Source organism: Capra hircus, chromosome 19, assembly GCF_001704415.2.
Source record: "Capra hircus breed San Clemente chromosome 19, ASM170441v1, whole genome shotgun sequence".
NCBI lineage: Eukaryota > Metazoa > Chordata > Mammalia > Artiodactyla > Bovidae > Capra > Capra hircus.
In genome coordinates this window covers 35754753-35780219 of record NC_030826.1, presented here as the reverse complement: position 1 = coordinate 35780219, position 25467 = coordinate 35754753, and the positions used below count along the sequence as shown (strand labels likewise).

The following is a 25467-nucleotide window of genomic DNA, read 5'->3' as shown; positions in this document are numbered from 1 at the left end:
AGCCCTGTGATGCCTTCCCCTCCTCTCTGCCTGGAGAGACCCCATTCACCCTCAGAGTTCATTTCAAGAGCTGTCTCCCAGCTAAGGCTTTCCCAGTGTGTTCCTCAGTCACCTTCTCTCCTCCGAACTCCTGGATTTACTATCTGGATAATTTATTTTGGCACCAAAGCATCTAAGGCCTCTCGTGGTTATTCAACTGTTTCGTGTGTGTATGATTTGTTTCCAGCTAGACTCTGAACTCCCCGCAGGCAGGGAGCATTGCTGGCATGTTTTTGCCTGCCTGGTGGATTATATGGTAGGGACTTAATATTAAGAGGGATGCTCAGTCACTCAGTCATGTCCGATTCTTTGTGACCCCATGGACTATAGCCTGCCAGGCTCCTCTGTCCATGGGATCATCTCAGCAGCAGTACTGGAGTGGGTTGCCATTTCCTCCTCCAGGGGATCTTCCCAACCCGGGGATTGACCCTGCACTCCTGGGGCACCTACAATGGCAGGCAGAGTCTTTGCCGCTGAGCCACCATATTAAGAGGGAGGAGGCACTTAATATTCTGTGCTAGAAGAGCAGATGAAGTAGAGTTTGTCATTAAGTCTGATGACCTCTCTAGTACGTGTTCGCTGTCCTAATCCCAGACCCTGGGTAGGAGTATTAATTACTTCCGGTGTTTTGCATTTGACCAGAGAGATTAAGGATCTTGCTAAAGGTCACACAGTGATTTGACAGGATAGACTGAGAATGAACCCAGGTGTCCCAGTCTCGGGGAGCAGCTCCAGGTGCCTCATCATGTGTGACATCTTTCTTGGGGATCTCCCATCTGCTCATTGGTGTGTTTGTATGTACATGCTTGTTTGTGTGCACGTGTGTGTGCGCGCATGTATGCATTTGTGTGTCTTTGTGTGTACGTGTATGCAGTGTGTGTGTGTCTGGAAGGAAATAATGTTGCCAACAGTTGTCCAAGAAAATGCTGCCAAGTCCACAGAGTAATTGTGGAGAACATGTGACTTCGCGTATGGCTGTGTGACTGGATATGTGTATGAGGCCTTGGCAATCACCTTCTGGTGTCCACCAGCATCAGTGCACAGCTGGCCTGGGCCTGCTGAGCTGACGTGACAGCACAGGACAGGCTGGGTCTCGGAGCACCCAGTAGGAAGTGGGTGGAACCCACAGCACAGGCCTCCAGCGAGCCTGTGGCCCCAGGATCGGAGACTCAGCTGAAAATAACTAGGGGCTGGGGGCTTTGTGCCCTGGCCACCCCGAGTGCATTTTCTTATGGATGCTTTTGGGGGGCGTCCTCCCATTATCCCGAGCATTCAGCCCCTAGCTTGCTGTCCCTGCTCCCGGATGTGTAGGAAGGCCAGATGTTTTTGAGGATGGGGACAAGGGGCTCAGGGACAAGCCTCTGCTCCTTCACGGTCCACCCTGTCTTCTAGCCTGAGGAGCTCACCAATGCCCTGGAAATCAGCAACATCGTCTTCACCAGCCTCTTTGCCCTGGAGATGCTGCTGAAGCTGCTAGTATATGGCCCCTTTGGCTACATTAAGAACCCCTACAACATCTTTGACGGCGTCATTGTTGTCATCAGGTATGACTGCCCCTCTGCTCTCTCTTGCCTGAGGAATGCCCTTAGGGTAGCTTGGGGTGAGGAGCCACACACCCTGCTCCTCTGGGCCTGGAATCAGGCCCCACTGACCCAGAGGCCCCCTGCTCCCCTAGCTGGGGATTCTCTGTGCCCCTCGCAGTGCATACCACACTCTTTCTCAGCCCTCCCTTGCTCGCACAGAATGTGGTCTTCCATCTGCTTTGGCCAGGCTCCTCTGAAATCTCTGCTCTCATTTCCACTCCTTGTCCTTGACCCCATGCAGGTCTGGGGTGGGCAAAGATTGGGGAGTTGGCTTTGGAGCAGAGTTGGAGGAGGTGTAAGGCCCAGCCAGCTGTCCCTGCTTACAAAGTGCTTGGAGACTGTCGCACACGCTGGCAACTTGCTTTAGGGTTTCCAAGACCTTGGGAAAGTGTTCCACTGTTCCCCCCTGCCTCAGGCCCTGGGCCAGAAGAACTGCTTTATTGCTTTTTGGAACTGGCTTTAGATTTCATTAGAAGAGAACAAAGCAAACATTCCATAACTTGAGGCTGTTGCTTTGGCTGAAGGAGGGAGAGGACTGGCCCGGAGGGGAGAGCAGGAGGGAGGGAGCTGTCACCCTGACCCTTGCCTCTTGGAGCTCCTGCCTAGAGACCCAAGTTTCCCTCAGAGCCCACTTTCTCAGTGCTGGCCAGGCCAGACCCTCAGGTGCTTCTGCGCCCTCCCAGTGGGTGGGGTGGGGGGGGGGAGGTGAGCATGCAGAGGCCTCAGGCTCAGGCTCTGGCTCCTGCCCCACCCCCGCCCCTTGCAGCGTGTGGGAGATCGTGGGCCAGCAGGGGGGCGGCCTGTCGGTGCTGCGGACCTTCCGCCTGATGCGGGTGCTGAAGCTGGTGCGCTTCTTGCCGGCGCTGCAGCGGCAGCTCGTGGTGCTCATGAAGACCATGGACAACGTGGCCACCTTCTGCATGCTGCTTATGCTCTTCATCTTCATCTTCAGGTGAGGGCAGGTGCGGCATCCGTGCCAGTGGGGTGAGGGCCTGAGGGGCAGGGGTTTCTGGGGCCCTGACCCCCATCCTGCGGCTCCTGTGTCTTCAGCATCCTGGGTATGCATCTCTTCGGCTGCAAATTTGCATCTGAGCGGGATGGGGACACGCTGCCGGACCGGAAGAATTTTGACTCCCTGCTCTGGGCCATAGTCACTGTCTTTCAGGTGCAAGGGCAACAGGAGAGGGTGGGCAGGGTGGTGGGGGTGCCCCGGTAAAGGCCCTGACTCCCTTCCTCGGCCCACAGATCCTGACTCAGGAGGACTGGAACAAGGTGCTCTACAATGGAATGGCCTCCACGTCATCCTGGGCTGCCCTTTACTTCATCGCCCTCATGACCTTTGGCAACTATGTGCTCTTCAACCTGCTCGTTGCCATTCTAGTGGAGGGCTTCCAAACGGAGGTAACCCCCTGCCTGCAGCAGTCCACTTCCAGGAGGAATTGGCTGCACTGCTGGAGTGGCGGTGTCCTGGGAGGTTCTGCAGGAAGTGCCCTTCAGACAGGCTGGGGGACTAGGACTGGGGGGTTCTGAGTTTCAGGCAGCCCCTTGGCACTTGAGAGACAGGGTGGTTGTTGGGGGGAGTATCCCTGGATCCCAGGTGAGCTACTGAGTGGGCTTCCCCGACAAAGTTGGCTAGACTCTACCCCAGGGAGCTGGACAAGATGAGTGTCGGCACACAGACAGCTGGATCCCTGAGCACAGGTGTGCTTGGCGACATCTGGAAGGAACCCATCTGAGCTGAAGGGTGGGGGAAGTTTGCATGCAAATCATCTGGGCTTTGGCTGAGCTGGTGAAGATGGCACCAGCGCCTGGGCAGAACTGAGCTGCCCTGGTTGAGAAATGAGCCCAATTAGCTGCGGGCATGGCAGAGATGAGCGTCCTATTTCCAGCCCAGGCTCCATCACTTTCGTCATAGGCAGCATCATCAATTAATATTGATTTACATTGATCCCACCCTCGCCCTGCCAGGACGCAGTCTCCACCTGAAGGGCTGCATACCATTCTGCTCCCTCAGCTCAGCCGCTCTTCCTACCCGAGCCCCAGGCCCAGCCCAGCTTCCCAGCACCTTGCACAGGGCAGGTCGACTCAACCTAGAAATGCTCCAGGTTGGGTGTGGAGAAGCTCTTGGTCCATTTCTCTCCGGGTGACCCGGATGGAAGCTCCCGCTGCGGCCTGGTCTATAAATATCCAGCACACGGTGGAAAAACAAAAGTCTATTTTCTGACTCCTTCCCAGCCTTGCGAGGGAGGGCTGTTCCCTGTGGGCTGGGCTGGATGTAGGTGTGGGTATGCCTCTCCCATGCCGGCGTCCTCCCATTGGAGTTCCATAGTTAACCGTTGTTGCATTTCCTCCCCACCCTTGGTGATGCCTGGGCCTCTTGATGGGAGGGAGGGACATTGGTACTCTCCCTTGGATGGGACCTTTATTAACCCTCTGTGGCCTAAAGGGTTAAGGATGTCAATGTGTTCCTTATGAGTCAAGGTCTACATGGAGACCCACCACTTGGCCACTGCTTTTGGCCTGTGGGTGGAGGAGCTGAGTGGGGACAGTGGTCCTTCAGTGTCTTCCAAACCGCAGCTCCTGACAGCTAAGATTCCTTCAGAAAAATTCCTGTGGAACTCTATGGAAATAGAAAACATCCCAAGCCTATTTCCCTCCTTCAAGTGGCCATTCAGCCGTCTTGGCAGTCCTGGAGATGCCTGGTACAGGCACCCCTCCCCATTCCTAGTCCTTCCAGCAGACACCTTGTTAAACTGAGAGCTGTGGAACTGGCCTGGTTGCTAGGCAGCAACAAAGTCTGCCTGTGGGAATGGAGAGCAGTCTGGCCTTGGGGCCTGGCCTAGTCACTCTGGCCCTCCTGAGGGCTTGTGGCTGTCCCAGCATGAGGGTTTCCCCAGGGTCTGGGGCCATACCCTCCTCCACAAGTGCCTAGGAGAGGGTCTTACTCAGGGTGTAATGCTTTGGGTCTGGGGTGGGATGGAGAAAGGATTTCAAGATCAACCTCTTCGTGGGGGTGGGCAGCAGCATGGCCCTGAAATGCCCATGTGAGGAGCTAAGTCAGCTACTCACTGTCTATCCTATAAACCCCTGGGTCAGTGCGGAGGTTGGACACTCAATGCCAGTGACCTGGACACCTGCAGAGACACCTGCCCTCAACTGCATGGAATTTTCAGAGGCACACTTGTGGCTCTGAGGGCACCCCAAAATCTGGCAGAAGAGGTTGGCTTTTGCTATTGCAATGACCTGTTTTTTTTACCAAGGAGGCAACCTACCTCAGTGGAGGCAGTGGCCACCCCCATTTTGTTGGCCGTCATCAGCAAGAGGCCTCAAGGGTCACCCCTTGCTGGGCTTGCCACCCTGCCAAGACGTAGGAGAAAGTAGCCTAGGAGTCTGAGCCAGCTGGGTTGTTGACTTTCCAACTTGCAGGGGGCAGCGCCCTGAATCCCTGAGTATTTATCATCTGCACACTTAATTGAATGAACAGACAGCAGGCCCTGTGTGAGGCCATTAATTGATATCAAACAACCTCGTAGCCATCATCCTAGTGTTGTCTGCCACGTGCCCTCTCAGTAGGAGCATGCTGATGCAGGGGGCAGAGTTACAGTTAGGAGGCCTGTCCTTGCGCCTGGTCTTTGGGCTCCTCCCCCACCTCTGCGTTCCATCCACTCCTCCTTCCCGCCCTCCATGCCTGCTGCTTCAGAGCCAGTGAGAGGTGAGCTAGAGACTCAGGTAAAAGGCCCAGATGCATCTCTTATTCTCTGTATCATGTGGGGCAGATTTTTTTGACTTCTCTAAACCTCAGATGCTTCCTGTGAGATGGTGCTAGCTGTACCTCCTTCTCACCTGGGTAAGCTAGTGTTAATGGAGCAGTTTCGTGATGCCTGGCACACCCCCAGTGAATGGTAGCTGTTATTATTAGGGTTACTGGGGGCTCAGTCTCCTTCCCTTTCCTTGTTCCCATCTCTGTGGCCTCTGCCCTCACCCTTCAGATTCATTCTGGCTCCAGGGCCTGTGGTTGAATTCCGGAAGACCCTTCTGTCCCCTTTCTTCTCCTCTCTTGCCCCATGTCTCATTTCCCCCACTGCTGGGTTTCCACCCATCCGTTTCCTCCTCCTCTTTCAACACTGCTGCTGTTTGAAAGCCGGGCGCCTGTGACCAGTGCCCGTCCCCTGCCTCCCCTCTCCCTGTAGGAAATCAGCAAACGGGAAGATGCGAGTGGACAGTTAAGCTGTATTCAGCTGCCTGTCGACTCCCAGGGGGTAGGTATGCGATCATGAGTCGGCATGCCCCCGGTGCCCTGTGCCCCCCACTCTGCCTCCGTGTCTGTGCTTGTGTTCACGCTCAGCTGCTGTGCAACCTGTGGTGGCTGTGGTGGTCCTTGGTGTCGTGAGGTTTGCTTTGATTTTAAGTCCCTTCCCCCTTGAGGACACTGAAGGGAGGGCCTCCTTGCCTCTGCCCTGTTCACCAGCAAAGGGCACAATCCATCCCGTCAGACCAGTGGAGAAGGAAGGGACTTAGAATCCTCTGTGTGCACGTGCGTGGTGCACCGCGTGTGCGTGCCTCTGCCATGGTCCCCGAAGAGTCTGAGTCGTCGGGCCTCGGTGGAGTCAGGATCTCTGCCGTAGACCGAGTGCCCCCATCTCTCTCCTCCTCCTTGCCTTAAGCTCCTGTTGGAGACCCCACAAGTTGCCACATCTTAGGAGAAGTCTTTGGAGGATGGGGGTGGTGGTGAATGTGCCTCTTGCCAGAATGTACCAGGATTTTCAATCGACTTCTGTGTCTCTGGCCCGGTGGCCGCCCGGGAGGGCCAGCAGGTGCTCAGGGGCACCTCCTCCTCTGGCCACACTGAGCCTGTGCCCTGCTGTCTCCTGCGCTGGCACCAGAATTCGGGGCAAAGCCAGGGTTCCCATGGGACTCCACGGTACTGTGCATGCTGAGCAGCCCCCTGGAGATCCCACTTGATAATTAAAGGCCTCGTTAGGGATGTAAACTGAGTTAATGAAAATGATCCCCTGAGATGCCAATTACGCAATATTTATGTCCTTATCAAAAGTAGCAATCAAGTATTTCTTAATAACTTCTTAAGGAGAAATGTGTAATTACTGGGGAACCTACTGACCTGCTAAGGAGGAAGAAAAAAACTGTCCCAGAGACAGGGAGAGAGGTAAAAATGGGGCCAGGGTAGGAGGTGGGTCTTTGGGAAGAAGGAGGAAAGAAGTAGAGAACATCCCTTGGGCTGAACGGCTCTGTCTGGGGTCCTTCGATTTCTCTCTGGGGTCCTCGGGTCTGAGGCTCAGGGGAGGGCAGTCATGGAGGGAAAGCAGAGGGCACAGTGGCCTTTGGAATTGAGGCCCTTGTGACCACTTCACTCAGGCTCCCAGCTCCCTCTGACCTGTGCCACCCACCCGCTGGACTATCCCCTGTCCCCTCGGCCCTTCTTGAGCCAGTCCGAGCCAGGAGAGCTGTGCTGTGGGTTCTGGAGACAGCCCAGCCTTCTCTGGGGTGACAGGGGCCCTTGGGAGGCCTAGGCCCCGCGCCTGGGGGGTCTGGTCTGAGCCAGTGCATGCCTCGTGCCGTGGTGGCTGGTTCCTTGTGGCCTCTCTGTGGTGTGTGTGTGTGAAGACAGGGAGACCTTGGTCCATCCCACTAACCGCTTCCGGGCCAGGTTCCTAATAGCCTGCTGCTCTCCCACTCTAGGGAGATGCCACCAAGTCGGAGTCGGAGCCTGATTTCTTCTCACCCAGCCTGGATGGTGATGGGGACAGGAAGAAGCGCTTGGCCTGTGAGTATCTCTCTGCAGGTACAGGCCCTGGTTCTTGGCCAGCCTTGAGTGGACTCAGGGTCTCACCCTCTCTCCCCTGCAGTGGTGTCTCTGGGAGAGCACCCGGAGCTGCGGAGGAGCTTGTTACCACCGCTCATCATCCACACGGCTGCCACGCCCATGTCATTGCCCAAAAGCTCCAGCAGTGGCCTGGCCGAGGTTCTGGGCCCTCCCTCCCGCCGCACCAGCAGCAGTGGGTCGGCTGAGCCAGGAGCACCCCACGAGATGAAGTCACCGGTAGGGGGTGCAGTGGGAGTTGTACAGGGGTCAGGAGGGAAAAGAGGTGGAACTGGCGGGCCCAGGGGGACAGCCTCTGGATCACGGGCTAGACGAGGCCCTGGGTGTTAGTAGGGCTGGACATCTAGGCGGACGCCAGAGCCCTGACCTTGAGGACCAAGGAGCGGTGTTCTAGCTCTACTTCTGTTTCCCAAGTGTCCTTGGGGGTAAGACTCAGCCTCTGAGACTCCTCCGTAAAATGGGAGGTCCTTACCTCTCTAAGTCCCTAAGGTCACAAAGAGTCGGACATGACTGCAGCCACTCAGCGTAGCAGAGCATAGCATACCTCCTCAAGACCTCATCTTAATAACCGCAAAGCCCATCCAGATACTGATTCTGTGCCAGACACTGTTCTAGACATTGCTTATAAGTGTTCTATTAATAAAAGCATGTAATCCTCACAGCAACCCTCTGGTAGGTACCAATATTAGCCCCATTTTACAGATGGGGACCTGAGTCTCAGATTACCAGGGTGAACTGTGGGGAGCGCCACAATGAGCAGAGGACAGAGCCAGCATTTCAGTCCGGGCGGTCGGTGTCAGGGCCCAAGCTGTTACTGTGATTTTATCCTGCCACACAACTAAACGAGGGATAGGTGCTAAGGTCATGTCTTTCACAGATGAGCAACTGAGGCACAGAAAGGTTTAGTGACTTGCCTAAGGTCACACAGCTGGTGTGAATCCCGGCATCCAGGTCTGGGGCCCCTGCTCACACTTCTATAGCAATGTGATGCCAAGAGGCTCACAGGAGCCAGGATGAATGTGAGGGGGTGTGGGGCCACGAAGCTGTGGCTCAGACCAATCTCTCGTCTGTTCACTCCTCAGCCAAGTGTCCGCAGTTCCCCACACAGTCCCTGGAGTGCAGCAAGCAGCTGGACGAGCAGGCGCTCCAGCAGGAACAGCCTGGGCCGTGCCCCCAGCCTGAAGCGAAGGAGCCCAAGTGGGGAGCGGAGGTCCTTGTTGTCGGGTGAGGGCCGGGAGAGCCAGGATGAGGAGGAGAGCTCGGAAGAGGAGCGCACTAGCCCAGCGGGCAGTGACCGCCGCCACAGGGGCTCCCTGGAGAGGGAAGCTAAGAGCTCCTTTGACCTACCGGACACACTGCAGGTTCCCGGGCTGTACCGCACAGCCAGCGGCCGCAGCTCAGCCTCTGAGCACCAGGACTGCAACGGCAATTCGGCCCTGGGACGCCTGAGTCAGGCTGTGCGGCCCGATGACCCCCCACTGGATGGAGACGATGGTGATGACGAGGGCAACTTGGTGAGGCCCCTGTGGGCACAGTGACCTCTCACCCCTGACTTTGAGTGAGGGGAGCTGTGCCTGACCTGGTGCAGGACTGGACAGCTCCCTCCCAGTTGTTTGGCATTCAGGCAGTTACCATCACGCTCAAGGGATCTCAAGGGGTATCCGCTCTGAAGCCAAGCTCCAAGCAGCCCCTTTGTCCCTCCGCCCACCCCACCAAGCCCCAGATCCTCATCATGCCTGGGGCTGCAGCTCTGCGTCCTTGTTGGATAAGAATGACTTCAGGCAGATGTGTATGAATCTTTCATGGCCCTCCCCCGTGACTCAGAAAGACCCATCACTCATCTCTCCAAACTGATGCCCTCCTCTGTCCCCTCTCTTATATCGACCTCATCACAAGCCTTGATTTCACACCACTTTTATCCATTCACCTTTTCCCCAGCCCTCTCACCACCACCTTTAACCCCGGGGATGGGGCTCAGGGACCTGGGACCTCAGGGTTAGCACATGAGAAGGGGCGAGTGTCTCCTCATCCCAGGTGTGTCTTTGAACAGACAGCTGTGATGGGGACAATGTTTGATAATTCCAAGCAGTGGGGAGGGAAGGAGGGAAGGCAGGAAGGGGGCTGGGCCGGAGTGGAGAGAGCAGACTAGGAGTGAGGGCCACGGAGCTACTGAGGAGTGAGGGATCAGGACCTTGGAGACCTGGCTCTGCTCACTCCCCGGGCCATCCTTCCACAGAGCAAAGCAGAACGGATAAGGGCGTGGGTCCGAACCCGGCTCCCTGCCTGCTGCCTGGAGCGAGACTCTTGGTCTGCCTACATCTTCCCTCCTCAGTCAAGGTCAGCACCCCGATCTCTCCTTCTCATGGGTAATTCTCCTGTGACTCTGTCCCAGGGATGCTAGAAGTGTCCCTTGACATGGGGGTGGGTGAGAGCAGGGCCTCGGGCCGGGAGGGCCCAGGATGGGTAGGGGCTGGGCAGTGCCCCTCATTGCCATCCCGCTTTACCCCCACTCAGCCTTTGCCTCTGTCTTGGAGCAGGTTCCGCCTCCTGTGTCACCGAATCATCACCCACAAGATGTTCGACCACGTGGTCCTCGTCATCATCTTCCTGAACTGTATCACCATCGCCATGGAGCGCCCCAAGATCGACCCCCACAGTGCTGTGAGTCACTGGGGCTGGCGGCAGTTGCTGAGTGCCTGCTTGGTGCCCTGTCCTCCCAGGTTAGAGGATTTGTACCCATGCAGCGAGCCAGGCAGGCAGGGAGGCCCAGAGAGATGCGGAAGCAAGGAGCCAGGAATCTCCCTGATTCTGACCCTTGCAACTGGTACCCCAGGATGCCTCCTGTATCCTCACCTGTTTCCCTGCTGTGGAAAAGCAGCCAGCTGGGGGGCTTGCTCCTAGCCTGGGCAAAAGTAAGCTTTGTTGCCGCTGCTGTTTGCCTTCTTGTGCGCCAGGGCTTGTGAGGCCTGTACGTGAGTCAGTGAGTATTGCAGTGATGCCAACAGTGAGCCTGGCCCTAGCTGGTCTGACTGGTCAAGGGTCTCCTTCTCACCAGGACCTGTGCACTGATGGGGAGGCACCCTGCCCAGCCCGCCCTGTGGGTGGTGCCCCAGAGGGGAGGGAAGCTGTCCGTTGCTCCTCTGGGTCTTGCCAAGTTACAAACAAGTAGCATTTTAGGGGCCTTCTGGGGAGCGTTGGTCAGTTATGCTTGGCTTTGCACCTGCCAGGCCTCCTCAGGAGAGGAGAGGCCACGGGTCAGAGTGTGTGGACACACTCCTTCAGGCCTGGCTTCTTTAGGATGGGCCTGGCTAGTCCTGGGAGCTCTCTCCCCCGGCTGGCATCACAGCCTGTCCCCCTCAGCAATGATATGAGGCCTAGAAAGGTGGGGAGCTCTGTTTCCCCCTCATGACATCTTGAACCACCAACTTGGAGGTAGACCCTGTCCTCCTTGCGGCCTCCCACACCATTGTTCGGATTTCAACGTTACAGAGCTTCTGTTTTCCATTAGGGTGGGCTCCAGCCAGGTCGGTGGGAAGGGGTGATGGTGGCAGAGGGAAATGGGCAATGGAGGGGCCAGCCTGGGAATAGGTGAGAGCCTGTATGCGTGCAGTAAGGGCGGCCAGCCACACAGACCCCCTCGTCTGCCTCCTGCCTCAGAGCTCGCCGTGGCGGGTCTCTCCCCCACCCTCCCACTCAGCCCCTCCATCTCCAGCTCCGTCACATGCTTCTCCCTCTCCCCCTTTCCCTGTTTCTCACTCCCTCTGACACACTTTACCCGCTGCCTCTCCAGCTCTCTACACCCCTCTCTTGGCCACACAACGATGGAATCAGCTCACAGATATCAGGGGATTGGGCCGCCTTCTTTCCTGCCCAGCCTCCCGCTATGCTTGGCATAAATGTGGTGCCTGGGGATGCACAGCCTGTACTCAGGCCCCCATCTTGCCCTGCGGCTCCATTTCTGGGGCACACAGCAGGAGAGCAAGTACGTGGAGCAGGGACGAGTAGGATGGAGCATCGAGAGATCAAGCTAAACGCTGCTCCAGTTTTAAGAAAGGAATCAGTGAATAGGGCCTGAGCGCTGGGGCTCAGAAGACAGCACTGTGGTGGGAATCACTTTCCCTCAAGGCAACTCCAGGAGGCAGGGGGCAGGAGTGGGACTGTGCTCAGAGCTCTGAGCGAGTCAAGGGGCTTGACGCTGGCTCCGTGTGTGTGTGTGTGTGTGTGCGCGTGTGTGTTTGAGGGACAATGGGAGAGCAGGGAGGAGATTGCATGTTGAGGAGAGTGGGGGGTGGTTGTTCCGAGTTAAACACTGAAGGCAGCTCCTGGCTTCTGCGCGCAGAGCAGACCTGGCCCACAGAGGGGGTCCCGCTGGCAATACCTGCCTGCTCTCTTTTACAGGAACGAATTTTCCTGACCCTCTCCAATTACATCTTCACCGCAGTCTTTCTGGCTGAGATGACAGTGAAGGTGATGTGGGGGGCGGGGGGCGGTCAGCATTGGATGGAAGCCATCTGGTTCCCGGCTGTTGGGGGGAGGGCAGGGGAGAGGCTGGGCCACAGAGGGGGCAAGGCTGGGGACTGACTGCAGGGAGGAGGCAGTGCTGGTGACGCAGGGGCATCCCCAGGTGGTGGCGCTGGGCTGGTGCTTTGGGGAGCAGGCCTACCTGCGTAGCAGCTGGAACGTGCTGGACGGGCTGCTGGTGCTCATCTCCATCATCGACATCCTGGTGTCCATGGTCTCCGACAGCGGCACCAAGATCCTAGGCATGCTGAGGGTGCTGCGGCTGCTGCGGACCCTGCGCCCCCTCAGGTGCAGGCACACCCTCATGGCCAGCACCCCATCTGCCCCTGCTTCCGGCCTGTGACTCCACCGGGAACCCTGCCCCCCACTCCCGGCATCACTTCTCACTTGCTTTAGCTGTGGCCCCGGTGGTCTCCCTCCACAGGCACCCCACTCAGGGACCCCCTCACGTGACGCACTCCAACAGGGCACACCATACAGGGGCCCCTAGGCAGGGCCTCATGCCCTTCAGCTGCAGCTCTCCCTGTGTGGAACCCTCAGGGGCGAAACTTGAGTGTCCCTGTGAAGTGACAGACTGTTTCCTGCGTCCGCGCTTTCTCCCGCATCCCAGGGACTACCCACCAGGAAACACTTCTAGCAGTGGGTCTGCACTGTTAGGAGACCCTCCCCAATCAGACAGTCACCCTGAACCCCAGCTGAGAGTCAGAAGTTGCCATGGGTGGGGACATGGATGAGGCAGATATCGACTGACCAGTGAGGTTTTCCTGGCTGTGATAATCCGTCTGCCTGCCTGCCCTCTACATGCTCCACACAAGTTTATCTCCCCATCCCCGCAACATTCTGCATCCCTGGGTTGAGTCATCACCCAGACTCCATCCTAGAGGTCTAGGTGTGGGGGTGGGTGGGAGTCTCTGCACAGTGAGCCCAGAAAGCCAACCTCTTCCCTCCACTAGAGCCCAGGATGGGGACCGGTGAGCCAAGATGGGAGGGGGTGGCAAGCAGGGCAAGGGAATGTCTGAGCCGGGAACCCCTCTTACCCGCCTCCCTTTCTCCCCAGGGTAATCAGCCGGGCACAGGGGCTGAAGCTGGTGGTGGAAACGCTGATGTCCTCGCTGAAGCCCATTGGCAACATTGTGGTCATCTGTTGTGCCTTTTTCATCATATTTGGCATCCTGGGGGTGCAGGTTTGTGGGGGTCCAGGGCCAGCTATCAGCAGAGACCTGAGCAGTGGCCTTCCTCGTGGCCTGGATGCTGTGGCTCCAGGAGCTGCTGCCACCTTTATCCTAGAAAAGCCTTGAAGCCAAAGGCCCTCAGGCTCCTTCGCCTCCTGGGCATTTTGCAGAAAACTGGGAGCCGGGAAGCGGCCCGCAAGGGGAGAGGGCCTTGAGGGGCTTCTGACCAGTGCCGCAAAGGCTGCCGTTCTGCCCCCTCGTGCACTGCTCTGAGTGCAGACGCTGGCCTTGGCCTGCAGTCTGCTCAGGGGTCCCCTCCCTTCCTTCCCTACTGGAGCCAGTGGGCTGCAGGCCAGGCCTGGGGATCCAGGGCCCAGACAGCTGGGCCAGGTTAGCAGTGAGCTGGCAGGCAGGCTGGTGCAGACCCCAGACGAGGCAGTAAGTGGGGGCTGCTGGGGAAACTTGGCCTCTGGCCCAGGGAGGGAACTTGGCTTTGGAGGAAAAAGAAAGGGAGCTGCCTGCAGGATTTAGCAGGCACCTCCAGGAGCCAGGGGAGCCCGTTCATCCCTCTCCTCCAGAGTACCCCTCCTCGCTCCAGGCTCCAGACATTTCAGCTGCAGCATAGACGGCTGGCTGTGGGGCCAGAGGGAGCTTCTGGTTGGCTGCCCGCCTCCCTATCCCCTCCTTTGGCTTCCTGGGGTCTCCACTCTGCCTTGGGCAGGGGAGGTATACTTGGGTTTCCTCAAATTCTCTGGCTCCAGAGACCAGGCCAGAATACATTTGCTAAGACTGTGTGGTGCCTCTCTGCACACGCGGTGCCCCTTCCACTTCTTACTTCTGGCCTACTTAGGCCCCTGGTCCTCCTGTCCCTCAGTCCCTTCCCCACAGTCATAGCCTGGTCCGTTCTAGAGTGAGGGTGAGCTTTCCAATCAGAAGGACCTGAGCCTGAGCCCCCTTTTTGCCACCTTCTGGTTGTGTAAACTTAGTGAGTGAATTTGCTTCTCTGAGCCTCAGTTTTCCTCATCTGTTGAGTGGAATCCATATACCTTGCCCACCCCCACCTCTAAACCAGATCTCTTGGCCCTCCTGCAGTGTGTCTGATTCAGTGGGTCTGGGCTGGTCCTGAGAATTTGTATTTCCAGCACGTTCCTGAATGATGCTGTTGCTGCTGTCCAGGGACCCCACCTGGAGACTCACTGGCCTCCCTCTTTGTAGGAAATGAATGACTGTTCCCCTCCTTCCACCCTTTCCCAGTCCCCTCCCCTAGGACCTTTCCTTCCTCTCCAGGGACTCTGCTCCAAGGAGCCTGGAGGAAGGGGTGCCTACAGGGGAGGTTACTGTCAGTGTGTCTCTGACTTGACTGAGCACCTGGCCCTCACCTAGGGTGCACCTGGAGCTCTTAGGCCCCAGGGCTGGTCTGGGCTTCCTGTGCTCACAGCTCACTTCTTTCTGTGTCTCTGGTTATGTGTGTGTTCAGCTCTTCAAAGGGAAGTTCTTTGTGTGCCAGGGCGAGGACACCAGGAACATCACTAACAAGTCTGACTGTGCTGAGGCCAGTTACCGGTGGGTCCGGCATAAATACAACTTTGACAACCTCGGCCAGGTGAGTCCCAGGCTCTAAGGTGGAGGTGGGAGAAGGGGCAGGAGTCTGGGGAGGATGCAAGTCCATGCTTAATGATGCATGCGGGGCAGTTTGCTCACCTCTGTTTCATCATTAGTGAATGGGTCCTAGTGGGATCTCCATGCAGTGAGATGGTGTATTTCTTTAGCACGGTACAAGGTGCAGGTGTATTGTCAAGATGATTCTTTTTCTCATTCCACATTCATAGAAATAGAAATGTAGAGAATGAAATAGCTCGCTCAGTTTTGCTGGTTTATTTCCCTGCCCCATTCTGGGTTTGGTGTCTGGATTTCCAGAACTCTGGGGCCCGTTGCTCTACCTGGCTGAGGTCATCTCCTATGGTTCTTCTGGCTTCATAGCAGCCATATTGAGCCTTGGGGCATAGAACTCTCATGGAGCCTGGAGTGTGACTCCGGGCTAGCCTCTGAAGGCCTAGGGTCCCCTGAGCTATTGCCAGGAGGTGCTTTGGGGGTCACTGGTGGGTGTCTTGGCTATACATCCTAGGTTTCAAATGGTCCTTTCCTCCCCTTCCCCCCAGGCCCTAATGTCCCTGTTCGTGCTGGCCTCTAAGGATGGCTGGGTGGATATCATGTATGATGGGCTGGATGCTGTCGGTGTGGACCAGCAGGTAGGGCTGAGGTGGGCAGTATCCATCTTTGGACTCAGGTCACTCACGATGGGCCAGCTCCAGGTGTGATGCATGCAGGCAGTGGATAGAAAGACAGCAAAGCAGGTTGGCAAAATGCCATCCGAGAGGTATTACATCTTAATATCAGAGGCTGTAACTGGTGGCCTGAGGACAAATGTGGGCTTGCTTTATTGGCTTGCAACATATTTAAATTTTTAAATTAGTGATAAACAATTAAACAGCTTCCCTGGTAGCTTATATGGTGAAGGATCTGCCCACCATGCGAGAGACCCAGGTTTAATCCCTAGGTTGGGAAGATCCCCTGGAGAAGGGCATGGCAACCTACTCCAGTATTCTTGCCTGGAGAATTCCATGGACAGAGGAACCTGGCGGGCTACAGTCCATGGAGTCACAAAGAGTCGGACATGGCTGAGTGACTAACACTGCCACTAAACAATTAAAAATTGACAAGTTTCACATGAAAAATCCAGATTTGGGTCTGCTCAAGTCCAAAGATCTGGAGACACTGGACTTGCATTCCCTAAGGGCAGGAGTCAACTGAAACAAAGAAGCAACTCCCCCATTTTGGATAAAACATCCGCGGTCTTCTTTGCCACAGTCCCCAAACCTCTCTACCGGCTAACACCAAATGCACACCATTCATTGACATCACCTGATGGATCTGTGTATAACTGAGTATGCAGGCCCTGTCTTAAGGAACCCAGGCTGGGGGGCAGCACCTGTGACAGTCATCCTCAGGCTGATATCTTCACTTGTCCTTCCCGCTCCCCACCAGCCCATCATGAACCACAACCCCTGGATGCTGCTGTACTTCATCTCGTTCCTGCTCATCGTGGCCTTCTTTGTCCTGAACATGTTCGTTGGCGTGGTGGTGGAGAACTTCCACAAGTGTCGGCAGCACCAGGAGGAAGAGGAGGCCCGGCGGCGGGAGGAGAAGCGTCTACGGAGACTGGAGAAAAAGAGAAGGAGTAAGGAGAAGCAGATGGCTGGTCGGTAGTCTTTCCACATCTCTCTGAGTCATACTTGACCTTGGCCTTGCGACTGTAGGGGGCCAGGGGCTGGGGCTGGGGCAGGGAGAAGATGCTCCCACCCCCTCCCCACCTCCTTCCCCTCAAGAGCATGTCAGCCTTTAGAGCCTGCATGAAGCAGACCAGTTCAGCCCTGTGGGGTAGGGGAGCTCCCCTCTGAAGACCTCCCGGTCTCAGCATCGTGCTCCCCAGGTGATGCCAGTGGGAGCTGATGCACAGTCCCTCCCAGCCTGACTCTGAGAGGAGCCTCATGGGAAGAAAACCCCGTTTCATTGCCCTGTGCCGGTATCCAGGGACCCTGACCTTGGCACTTGGCACCTTACCCACCCCACGGTTGGCGAGCAAACATCTTCAACCTGTGGCTGCCCAGTGTCTGTAGCTGATGGGCAAGGCCTTGGCAGACTGTGCAGATGGACCATGGCGTGCAAACCCCAGACCGCTCCTTTCTCCCTGTTTCCAGCAAAACTCCCTGGCTTCCCGACTGTCTTTTTTTTTTTTTTTTTTTTGCTAAGCTGTTCAAAAATACCCACCCAGCTCAGGGAGGGTCTGAGGTCACAGGAACTCTAAACTCATGACGCTCTGGCCTTAGACCCTTTAGCCCTTCATCTACGACCTCCAACACCTCTTGCCATTGACCGGGTGAGGCCCCTACCCCAGGCCTCCTCACACTCCTACTATGGGTGGCCGAGACTAAGCGAAAGACTGCAGATTCCAGGACACGAGGCGTGAGTGCGGGTCCTGTTGTGTCCCCGTGTGTCTCCAGGCGTGTCTGCACTTGAGTCACCTCCCAATCTCAGGGCTCCTGCCTGTCTGTCTCGTACGCAACAATCAATCAGTGTAACTCTCTTTCAGTCGCCCACGTCTCTCTAAGTGTCTTTATGTGTGGGTTTTCCCAAGCTTTTGTGTGTCTGTCTCTGTTTCGTCTGCGGGTTTGCCCTCTTCTCTCCACCCTTTCACAAGCCGTCTTCCTTACGCTGATAAGATGTACGTGGTGCTCCGCGTTTTCCCTTTGGTTTGTTACAATGTGAGCACTATCAAGCAGGTGGAGGGCTGCGGTGCCCCCAGCCCCTGGCTCTAGGGCATCTGGAGCCGGGGAGGGGCTGTTGGGGGCTGTGAAATGGAAGCGGGCGGGATAGAGTGCATGCTCCCTGTGAGAGGGGTTGCTCCAGGGTTAGGACACTGACCTCTAGGCAGCAGCTCTGGGACAGGGGTTGCATCTTTGCTCCTGGTGGACGACTGAGGCTGAGCAGGCGTACTGCCCCCAGCAGCGTGCTCCCACGCCTGCCCCGCCTGCCCCTCCTTGCAGTCTGTCTTCTCGGCAGGACATCTGCAGATGGAACTCTTTTGGCAGGAGGCGCCTGTGGCCCTGCCTGACCAGCTGGCTCCCCTTCTGGGGTCTGCTGCCTTCTCAGGTGCAGCTGAGGCCGCAGCTTGGGGAGTGGACATCTGTTCGGAGGACAGGCTTCCTCCTCTCCTCATGCCTCCAACTCCCTGCCCCTGTGACCCTGATGAGCTGGCCAAATTGCTCAGCTTCCTCAAGTGCCCTGTGTCCGAGCTTGGGGCTGGTACTTAGGACCCGCCACCCTTGCTCAGCATGCCCTATTCATAGGCAGAGTGAAGGTCACAGCCCAGGGGGAGTGAGCTGCTGAGGGGGCCCTGCCCAGCCCACCTGGTCCGGTCAGTGACCAATGTCGTGTTTCATTCTTTTAGATCTAATGCTGGACGATGTAATTGCTTCCGGCAGCTCAGCCAGCGCGGCGCCAGGTACTGCGTCTGGGGTTGTGGGTTCCAGGGTATGGCCCCGGGCGGTCAGGCCCACGTCATGTGTGCGGGCGTCCTCTTTGCTCCCTCTCCATGGCTCACTGATTCTGCCTTCTCAGGGTGAGGGGTTCTGGGTTCTGTGGCATCCCGTAGGCCTGTGCTAGGTGGACAGGAGGTGAGGGCCTTCTCCCTCCCCTCCAGCCAGCTTCTCTTGGTGGACCCTCCTTGTCTGGCCAGGCTTTTGAGGCCCTGCTCCCAGTCCTCTGCCACCTCTTCCCGTTCCGGTTCCTCCTCCTGGGTCACACAGTTCGATTATTAGAGCTGCAAATCTCTCCCGCCTCCTTTTGTCTGAACGGGAGACTTTGATCCAAGCAAGCAGGATGAGAGGAGCAGAGAGGGAAAGGATTTGTTTTAAAAATGTAACAATGAATAATTGAACAGACTCATTAATAGTTAAGTAATCACAGTGGCCACATCATTGCTACAAACAGCAGGAATTGGGACTGGAAGATCTGAGTTAGCCACAAGCTTCTCCCCCAAAAGCCAAAGATTTGGGAGTGAGTTGGGTCATTTTCTTTGAGAGCTGTGTCTCTGGGAGGGCCCTCCTGGTTTTGCCTGCACCCTCCCCCAACACCCCCCACCAGTCCTCTGGCCCCTGCTCTCCCAACACGGCCCCCAGACAGCGGTTCAGAGGTTTTGAGAATCTGTGAAGTGTTGTGGGGCCTCATTACAGCCTCCGATGTCTCCACCCTGTGGTTCCCAACCTGATTGTCCCTAAGGGCCCCCCTGTCATCTTCTACAACAGACCCCACAATGTAAAAGACCTTCTCTGAAGTTGAGAGCATGTCAGTAATGACTTTGTTTCACTGGTTTTACTAATCAAAGGCACATCTAATTGCTAATCAGGACTTATGAGCTGCAGAATCTTTCACGTTGAACAACAGCAAAGACCATTTTGCCGTTAAATTAGTCTGTGGGGGTCTTAGCACAGGCATGTGTATGATTGCATTTAAGCTTTTAAAAATATTGAAAAGAACCTCAGGACCCCCATGTGACTGCCTCCTCAGGCTGTTGAGGGCTTGGGACTCCAGACTGGGAACCATGGGCTGTACCTTTCTCTACTTTTCCAAATTCGCTCAGAAGCCAGCCTCCTGCAGACACTACCCTGTGGGTGCTGGGCTGCCTGATCAAAGAGGACCCCCTGAGCCGCCATTCGAGACGTCATGCCTGGGGCCCTGGGTGGAGTGATGATGTTTGGCATTGAGAGACCACCTGGGGGCTGAGGAGGCTCCAGCCGCTTTGTATCTGGATTGCCTGGGCCCACATCTCTGAACTGGGCTCTACTGTGAGTTCCTGATGTTAAGCAATGAAAGGAGGGTGAGGGGACATGGCCTTCAGCTTCTCCCTTATGGGTTCACCTGGTCTGTACGCTGATGTGTCCACACAAACACACTCACACCAGAACACCATGGGTCTGGCCTCAGAGGCTTCTCCCCCAAGAGTCAACCACGCAGATCTCCATGGCCCCCGAGACCATCTTCTGACTCACCCACTAAATGATAAGTGCTCTCTTGACTCTCATACTGCACCCCCTTCCTGGGACATTCTGCCATGCTCCTGTGGGCCCAGGCAGGTCTATACACTGATCACAACAGTGTCTCAATACCGCACCCCCTTCCTGGGACATTCCGCCATGCTCCTGTGGGCCCAGGCAGGTATATATACTGGTCACAACAGTGTCTCACCTTTCCCGCTGGTGATGAAGACTCAGAGACCCCAAACAAGGGCTCAGACCACCCCTATGCCTCTTACCTATACCTGTTGTTCCGCGTGGTCTATACTAGAGTTTTTCAAACTTTCCTGTGCCTAAGAATCCCCCAGAGGACATAACTGAGCCTCACCTTAAAAACTCTCACAGTGGTCCAGGGTAGGACCTGAGCGTCTGCATCTCCAGTCAGCTTACAAGGCATGGCAATGCTGGTGCATCAGGGTACCCAATGGTGTGATGGGGACGAAGTCACACCCACTAGTCTGGAGTTGCTAGGAATCAAACATGTGCACCATACTTCCCTGCCAGCACCTCTGCCACCCTGTGCTGCCCCCAGCAGGAGCAGAGTAGCCAGATCCCAGGGAAAGGCTGAAGGGAAGAGTCTGCTTATCAGGAAAAAGACCTGGTCCAGCCCAGCTTCCAGGTGGAGGGCGAAAACAGGGCTGCCTCCAGCACCAGATCAGCTCCCCTCGGCCTCCTGTGGCACCTGCCTCCAACTTGCCCTCTCTCCTTTCACCAGGACCCACTGATCAGGCCTGGCTACAGCAGCTGAAGTTGGCCTCTGTCTTGGGGGCCTGTGTCCCTGGGAGTTACCCCTGCCTTCCTCCTATTCCACCGCTCCCCTTTGCAAACCTCTGCCCTGGCTGTGCCTCGGGCTCCCAGTGACCCCCACTAACTCACTGTGCCTATGGCTCTCACTCACAGCCTTGCACCCCCTCCTGCGCCTCTCCTCTACTTCTGCCCCTGACTGGAGGCTGGGCAGTCCCGGGGGTGCTCTTCTCCTCACTGTCTCACTCTGGTATTTTCTCTGCCTGAGGTAACTCATACAGGTAGGAGGCAGGGAGACAGGGCCAGGGCAGCCGAAATGCCAGTGACCACTGGTCAAGACCCCCTCCTGGGCTACAGCTGGAGCTGTCAGAGCAGCAGCAGACCCCCCCAAGGCTTGCCCCGGGGGTCTCAGTTTCTTCTCTGAGCCCTGGTTCTTGCCTGCAGAACCGAGGGCCAGGGACACAACAGGTGACATCATCCAGAGCGCAATAGTGAGAGCCTTTGGACAAACTTCGAGGGCACCCTCTGGGCCAAAGCCCCGAGGCTTTGTGTCTAAACCCACCTGGCAGCTGGTGAGGGACTTTTCAGGTACTGGCTTGGTCGCTGCCTCACACATAACTTTTTGATAGGCCTCCTCTCTCTTTGTAAAACAAAGGGATTGGCCCAGGAGATGCTTACCAGGTTGGCCCTGGTGCACTTTGGACCTGGGCTCTAATGGAGGGATTTCTGGCAGCCTTGGCACCTGCTGGTCTGGGGTCAGGGCTGAGGGTGGAGGGGTTCTGTACGCACCTCAAGGGCCTGCGACTGGTCTCTGTGAACAGATGCCCTGCCTCAGTCGTCCTGCCCCACCTTCCCTCTGGGCCTCCACCCGCTCCTTGGGCTCCTAGAGCAAGGCCAGGAGGAGGCCGCAGCAGCTCCATCTGGCCTGGGGCTGCCTACACAGACAGACGGGGGTGACAGGGTAGGGGGGACTCTCTAACCTGTCCTCTGCTGGTCTCAGCTAATAACAGGGCTAATAAGGAGCCGCTTTTTCTAACCTAATTGTATTCAAACATTTTAGTTAATTCTCCATTCATATTTTAGCATAATGGGATCGAGTGCTCTCGGCACTTATGGAGATTAATGCAGAGAAAGAGCTCCAGCTGCTAAGGCAACGCTGGGCGACTAGCGCCCTCTTGTTCTGTGGGTACTGAAGGAAGGAAGGAAGAGGCTGGCTCACCGGGTCTACCTGCCGTGATCGCATCGTTGTGTGGATGACCTGTGGCCTTATGTTGTCCCCTGTCCCTGGCCTCTTCACCCCATCTTCCTGGGGGCCCAGAGGGCCGCCTGAGCAAACAAAGTCATGGTTGGCTGGCCCATCTCTGGAAACAAAAATATGGCCTAATGCATCCGACGGTGCACCAGATCACTGGGACTTTCTGCCTCTCGGTTATCCACACCTCAAGGCTGATGCTGGAGCGCGGCAGCTGGTGAGGCTGAATGGGCAGCTCTTGGGCACTCTTCTTCCTTCGGCCTTTGGTGGGGGCCCACCCAGGCCACTCCTTGCCTCAGTTTACCTCTCTGTTTAATAGTCCTGCATGGGAAAGAACAGTTATAACCAAGCTGCCTGAGCCAAAGCTTCCTGCCGCCCTGGCACAGTCCTCAGAGGCTACAGCCCTGGCTGGCTTCCGCCGTAGACTTCCTGAGGGGGAAGAGCTGTCTGGGACCTGAGGTTGCCCCCCAAGGCCCCCATGCGGTGCCTCTTCTTTCTTTGTGGCTGCCTCTGATGACATGTATCCCCAACTTGGTGTGGCCTTTCTTCACACCTGGAGGAGGGGCCCCCTGTAATCTCCTGCCCCCAGATTTGTTCTGCCTGCTTAGTAGGTCAACCTGGTATGATAATTTTTATAACTATGTGGTTCACTAATTACAAGAGAAATATGATGCCTCTGACAGATCTCAGACAGTGCTTCCTGCTTCCAGCCCAGCCTGCAGGGGAAGCTGCCCTGGTCCCCAGGAGCAGACTGGGCACTGCCTCATTAGAAACTGGGTGAGCCCTGTGGCCTCCCCTCTGCCCTCTCCTGAATGAGGGTTCAGGAGTCCCAGGCCCTGCCCCCATCGTGGGAGGCCCTCTGAGAGGGTCGGTGCAGTCAGCCAAGAAGACGTCCAATTTCCAATCTCCGGTTTTATCTCCAAATCCCAGCTCTGTTGTAATCTCCTCTGCTCCCCTCAAGAGTCTAAGCTTGGTAAAGGAGTAAGAGCCTTCACCTCTCCATTGATGGAGCTTCCTCTGAAGCCAATAAGATCAGTTGTTTTTCGTCTGTTGATCGGACCTCACTGCAGAACGCCAAGTCGAGGGTGCTACGAGGGGCTGCTGGATTTTGGAGGCTGCCTCGGGGAGGGGGCTCACCCGGTGTCTACTGTGGGCGGGGAGCCCCGCATGTCGTGACCCCTTCTGTGCCCAACCACAGCCAGTAGAACAAATGCTTGAAGGGGAAACACCAAGAGAGGGGCTCCTGCCCAAAAGAGCAGTGCGTGGAGCGCAAGGATGCTGATGACGCTGGAATGTTTCAGCTCTGGCATTAGAGGCTGGTGGCTGTCAGGGACTGTGGGTGGAGGGGCACAGTGGGCAGGGCCCAATGGCTGCTCTGTTCTCCCTGCTGCCCCACCAGAAGCCCAGTGCAAACCCTACTACTCAGACTACTCCCGCTTCCGGCTCCTCGTCCACCACCTGTGTACCAGCCACTACCTGGATCTCTTCATCACGGGTGTCATTGGGCTGAACGTGGTCACTATGGCCATGGAGCACTACCAGCAGCCCCAGGTAGGACTGAGCGACTGGCCGTCTGGGCCCCACCTCATCATGAGCCTGGGGGTGAAGCTGGCCCAGCCCGAGGCAGGGCGCCTCAGGCCAGTGCTTGGCCCCTACAGGGGACCCTCTTGCACCACTTGCAGGGACTTGCAAAGGTCAGTCTTGTCTTGGTCTGACAGGTGAGGACACTGAGGCTCAGAGAGGTTAGTTGACGTGACCAACTAACTGGGAAGTGAAGGACCTAGATTCTTCACCCAGCAGATACTTGTTACCTTAAATAAATAAAGATGTTCCGTGTTCTTGACCTGTGAGGATAAAGAAGGCAGATCTGTGCCTACCCTTTTGGAATTTAGATCCTAGTCAGTATCCAGCTCCAGACCTCACCTGTGATCTTGCTACTTCTCAAATCAGCTTCCGTCATCTGCCTTCCACATCTTAGTTTTCCCATCGGTAAAATAGGGACGCTGAATTGACAATGCAAAGACCCCTTTCACTTCTAGCATTCCGTGCCTTCCAGCACATTCTCATGTGATCTCTTCACCATCCCTCAAGGAGAGAGATCTTTCAACACACAGTTGGGATCATACATGTGAATGAGAACCTGCTCTATCCTAGAGTGGTGGCCAATGACCAGCCATCATGGTGAGAAGGGAGGGAAGTTCCCCTTAGGCTCACACTGCCTCCCGGATCTGGGAGGAATGATAGAAGGATCAGGACGGGCATCTTCCCTGGGCCTTAAGAGACCTTGTGTCTTGCCCCCATCCCTGCCAGATCCTGGATGAGGCTCTGAAGATCTGCAACTATATCTTCACTGTCATCTTTGTCTTGGAGTCAGTTTTCAAACTGGTGGCCTTTGGCTTTCGACGGTTCTTCCAGGACAGGTAAAGGGGAGTGGGGGGTGAGGGATTGAGGAGTGGGCACATGTTTCCCAGGGAGATGCCCCAGGGGATCTAGTGCCTGAAGGCCTTTCTTGACTCTTCGGGTTCAGACTCCACTCCAGGACCTATGCAGGGCTGATGGTGCAGTGTGGGCGGGGGGATATCCAGGGCCTGGGAGATGGGAGGGGAGAGAGGGAGCCTGCCAAGAAAGGGCCTGGGGACAGCAAAAATCAGGGTGGCCTAGACTGGAGCCAGACTGCCTGGACCAGATCTGAATCCTGGCTCTACCACTTAGAAGCTGGTAACTTTGGGTAAGTTACTTAAGTCACTTAATCTCTCTCAGTTTCTTCAGCCATAGAATGGGGTATAATAACTGCATCTACATCACAGAGTTGTGAAGATTTTGAGTCCCTATTTGTAAAGTCTATCAAATAGCACTTGACACAGAGCAAATACCGTAAACGGACTAGATAAAGAGGCAAATGAGTAAAAAGGAAACGCAGAGGGCCTAGAGCTGAAGTCCTAACCCTGCTGTGGTGCCAACTGGCTGTGTGACCGTAGCTAAACCACGCCTTCTCTGCAGGATGGGAAGGCTGGACAGGCTGACCTCCACTCTCCTTTCTGTGGCTGAGAATGTGCCACTCATGTTGCCACAACTACCCCCTCCTCTGCAGTGCCCCCTTCAGGGAGCTGTGTCCTGGGCTTTCAGGTGGAACCAACTGGACCTGGCCATTGTGCTGCTGTCCATCATGGGCATCACACTGGAGGAGATTGAGGTCAATGCCTCGCTGCCCATCAACCCCACCATCATCCGCATCATGAGGGTGCTGCGTATTGCCCGAGGTCAGTGCCGGCTGCCTGCCCACCATGGCCACTCTTCCAGGGTGACCTGCTCCAGGGGAGACAGCAGAGGGCAGCTCTGACTGGCTAGGGAGGAGGTGGGTGTGGGTTCCATGAGCCTTTCTTCTAGCCTCTGCCAGAGGGGAAGGGTGGGGGTGAAGCCATGGCAGCTTGGCTGGCTGGGGCTGGCTGTCCCACCAGCCCCGGCCCTGGCCCTGGCCCTGGCTCCACCAGCTGCGTGGCCTGGGACCTAGAGGGGCTAGCTCATGACATTGTCCTGTTCTGCAGTGCTAAAGCTACTGAAGATGGCTGTGGGCATGCGGGCACTGCTGGACACAGTGATGCAGGCCCTGCCCCAGGTAGCTGGGAGGTGGGAGTGGGTGGGAAGGGTCCTCTCGGGAAGGAGAGGGTGCTCTCCAAAGGGGTGG

At 56.4% G+C, this 25467-nt stretch overlaps 1 protein-coding gene across 13 annotated transcripts in view; it reads left to right on the top strand.

The window, feature by feature from the left end:
* The window catches only part of CACNA1G (calcium voltage-gated channel subunit alpha1 G), a 62524-nt gene that overhangs the window by 28053 nt on the left and 9004 nt on the right, over window positions 1-25467 (top strand). For 4 of the 13 annotated variants that reach the window (XM_018064869.1, XM_018064867.1, XM_018064873.1 and 1 more), the window contains exons 10-30: window positions 1432-1583; window positions 2389-2574; window positions 2673-2787; window positions 2868-3023; window positions 5813-5881; window positions 7320-7404; window positions 7487-7680; window positions 8544-8975; window positions 9698-9798; window positions 9999-10122; window positions 11860-11928; window positions 12086-12270; window positions 13040-13166; window positions 14632-14757; window positions 15314-15403; window positions 16200-16392; window positions 18163-18216; window positions 23182-23333; window positions 24093-24202; window positions 24909-25042; window positions 25328-25398. In XM_018064869.1, coding sequence (XP_017920358.1) covers window positions 1432-1583; window positions 2389-2574; window positions 2673-2787; window positions 2868-3023; window positions 5813-5881; window positions 7320-7404; window positions 7487-7680; window positions 8544-8975; window positions 9698-9798; window positions 9999-10122; window positions 11860-11928; window positions 12086-12270; window positions 13040-13166; window positions 14632-14757; window positions 15314-15403; window positions 16200-16392; window positions 18163-18216; window positions 23182-23333; window positions 24093-24202; window positions 24909-25042; window positions 25328-25398 — 2925 coding nt within the window. Of the gene's footprint in view, window positions 1-1431; window positions 1584-2388; window positions 2575-2672; window positions 2788-2867; window positions 3024-5812; window positions 5882-7319; window positions 7405-7486; window positions 7681-8543; window positions 8976-9697; window positions 9799-9998; window positions 10123-11859; window positions 11929-12085; window positions 12271-13039; window positions 13167-14631; window positions 14758-15313; window positions 15404-16199; window positions 16414-18162; window positions 18217-23181; window positions 23334-24092; window positions 24203-24908; window positions 25043-25327; window positions 25399-25467 lie in introns of all 13 variants that reach the window. The other 9 variants (XR_001919725.1, XM_018064871.1, XM_018064868.1 and 6 more) reach the window with 4 other exon arrangements.